The sequence below is a fragment of the Condylura cristata genome, unplaced genomic scaffold (genome assembly GCF_000260355.1).
Source record: "Condylura cristata isolate star-nosed mole 26May11 unplaced genomic scaffold, ConCri1.0 scaffold00030, whole genome shotgun sequence".
Taxonomy (NCBI): domain Eukaryota; kingdom Metazoa; phylum Chordata; class Mammalia; order Eulipotyphla; family Talpidae; genus Condylura; species Condylura cristata.
In genome coordinates, this window is record NW_004567131.1 from 23,027,719 (window position 1) to 23,030,463 (window position 2,745).

Here is a 2,745-nt window from a genome sequence, read left to right on the forward strand (position 1 = left end):
TGGCGACTAACAGAACTTGAATTCCTTCATCCTCTAGTTTAATGGCATCTCCAGATCATCACATTATGTTGCTAATCGTTGATGAACAACCATCCTCAATCCTGCAGAGCAAGTTTAGGGAAGCGTTGGTGTTGACCCTAACCCAGGTTTTTGACCTTTATTGGTGCAGCACTTTCATTTGTCTCTGGGGACAATGTGGTGTGTAAAGAGGCTGCGGATTTGGTGGCACTTCCACTAGTTTAACTTTTGGGTAGAGGCCAGCATGTGAATTTAACGGGTAGAGAGGCTGAGCCAGTACGGTGAATTTAGAGCGGCCAACTGCAGTAAGCCTTGCTTCATTGCGCCCTTCACGGAAGCTGGCTCACTCGCCCAACCCCCGTCACCCACAGGCCGGTTACCGAGGAAAGGACCGGCAGGTAGGTTCTACGTGCAGGGAGAAGCCCACGGGGGTCCCCTTCAGGTGCTCAGACTAACGCCTCTCCCTGCCTCCTCAGAGGCCTGTTCACGACGTGCACACGCAGCCCGCGCGACCAGTGCTGCAGAAGGCGGCCCCAACGTCTCCGGCAGCGCGTGCGCGCCCCCGCGCCCTCTCGTTGGCTCGTTCCGGCCTCAGCGCGCCGTCGTCCCACTCGTCCCCACCCCCTAGCACACCTCGGCCGCGGCGAGCGGCGCGGGGGAGGGGACCGGGCCGGGAGGTAGGCTGGGGCTGCCGGCTGGCCGCGGAGGCGCGCACGCAGGCCGCGCCTCTCCTGGGCCGGTCCTTCACGCCGCCGCAGGCGGGCGCGCACGTCGGGTGACGCTCGGAGGAGGAAGCGCAGCCCCCTTCCCCTCCCTCGCTGCCCCTGGCCCAGCGGGAGCCCCCCAGTGCGCCTGTGCGGAGGCCTGCTTGATTATGTGTGCCCTCTCCGGGCTCCGACGTTAGCGGCCGGGTGGAGGTGGGGAGGGAAGAAGACGAGGAGGCGGAGGCGGCGGTGGAGGGGAGGTGGGGGGAGTCAGCAAGGACATGGCTCCTGACTCCTGTGCGGAACGTGAGTGACTGAGCGGCAAAGCCCGAGTGAGCGAGCGGCCGAGCGGCGGGCGGGGGTCGAGGGCGCCGGGACGGGAGTGGGGACGCGGGGGGCTGAGCGGGGAACGCTGATCGGCTTGCATGTGTTTTTTAATGGTCCCCCCAACTCCCTCTTAGATGGTCTCTAGCGACCGGCCCGTGTCACTGGAGGACGAGGTCTCCCATAGTATGAAGGAGATGATTGGAGGCTGTTGCGTTTGCTCAGACGAGAGAGGCTGGGCCGAGAACCCGCTGGTTTATTGCGACGGGCACGGCTGCAGCGTCGCGGTGCATCAAGGTAAACACCCAACCGCCCGCCGGGCCGACCCAGCCTGCGCCCAACCGTCACCGCTCCCCCGCCTCGGCGTCAACTGCCAGTTCCTCCCGCCCCTCCCCCGCCCCGCCCCGCCCCCGCCCCATTCGGCGGCTGGGGTGACCCCGGGGGTCCGCGGCGGGGCGGAGGGGGACTGGGCTGTGCGTGTGGGAGAAAGTGCGTGTGGCCTGGGCTGTCATGTGATCAGTGCTCACTCTCATGTGTCATTTGGCCGCCGCCTGCGGCTCCCGGCCTCGGGGACTGGCCGGGGCCTGGGTTGGCTCCGCGCAGAGTAGTCGGGGGCCGCGGCCGGCGCCCGCGGGGGTGTGAGTGCGAGGTGGGGGTGTTGGCCGCGCGTGCCGGCCTGGCGGCGTAGTGGCTGTGGGGTGGCAACGTGCGGACCCCTCCCCCTCGCTGGCGCGCGGGTTTGCCGCAGTGAGCCTGGAGACTTCCTGTGGCATGGAGTCCGGCCCGGGGACGCCCCTCGCCGCGCGGGGCTGCGTGGGGGGCGGGGGGCATGCCTCGCAGCCTTGGGTGAGTGCGGCGGTCCGCTGCTACACCCGGAGCTGTGCGGTGCTGTCTCCGCTGCTGCGGACGCGGAGCTTCCGGCGAGAAGGCCGCGGCCGGGGTGGCCTGGCCGAGCTGTGCTGGCTGGTGGATAAGGCTGTGCCTTGGCTGCATCAGGCCCCTGACTCAGCTTATGTGGCTGAAGAGACAGGAGGTGGTGGTGCCGCCAGTTTCTTGGGGAGCATCTTAGTTTATTTCTGGGTGTTTATATTTGGTGAGTGTTTTTGAGATACAGAAAAGGCCAGGACACTACTAGTTTTCATTGAAGTTTATTTTTCTGCTTGTATGGTAAGGAATCAAGGCTGAAAGAACCCAGCTGGGTTTCTTTTGGATGGCTCCTTTTTTCCTGGTACTCACCTGCTCCTTTTCCCACTCCGGAATCTAGCATGATAAAGATGTTGTTTAGTAGTGTTTTGGAAAGGAAACTACCAAACGAGAGAGGAAACTGAACAGAAGGGACTAAAGAGTATTTTTCATAGAATGGAATCCCAGAACTGGGGAGATGTGGAAACATTCAGTTGATTAACCCAGGAATGAAGCTATTTCCAGGTTTTTTTTTTTTAAGAGCAAGCGAATTTACATACCTTCAAATCAAAACTAAATTCTGATTTTAGGGTCTTCAGAACTAGTATGTAATATTTCCATAAAATTGATTAACATTTATGGGATGATAAATGGCTACATTTTAATAAGGATTTCACTTCCTGATAGAGAAAATTTTAAGTCATAAATTTTTCTTTCTAGTGGTACTTCTAATTACAGTAAGTTTTTGGACACTGAAGCTGTGTTTCCTGCATACTGGGACTTCTTTTTTTTTTTT

At 59.7% G+C, this 2,745-nt stretch overlaps 1 protein-coding gene across 4 annotated transcripts in view; it reads left to right on the plus strand.

Annotated features, from left to right (window-relative positions):
• Window positions 1-719: 719 nt before the first annotated feature.
• MLLT10 (myeloid/lymphoid or mixed-lineage leukemia (trithorax homolog, Drosophila); translocated to, 10) overlaps window positions 720-2,745 on the plus strand; it is a 200,153-nt gene continuing 198,127 nt past the window's right edge. For 2 of the 4 annotated variants that reach the window (XM_004691296.2, XM_012731339.1), the window contains exons 1-2: window positions 720-1,054; window positions 1,184-1,343. In XM_004691296.2, coding sequence (XP_004691353.1) covers window positions 1,184-1,343 — 160 coding nt within the window. In that variant the 5' untranslated portion in view covers window positions 720-1,054. Of the gene's footprint in view, window positions 1,055-1,183; window positions 1,344-2,745 lie in introns of those variants that run through there. The other 2 variants (XM_012731340.1, XM_012731341.1) reach the window with 2 other exon arrangements.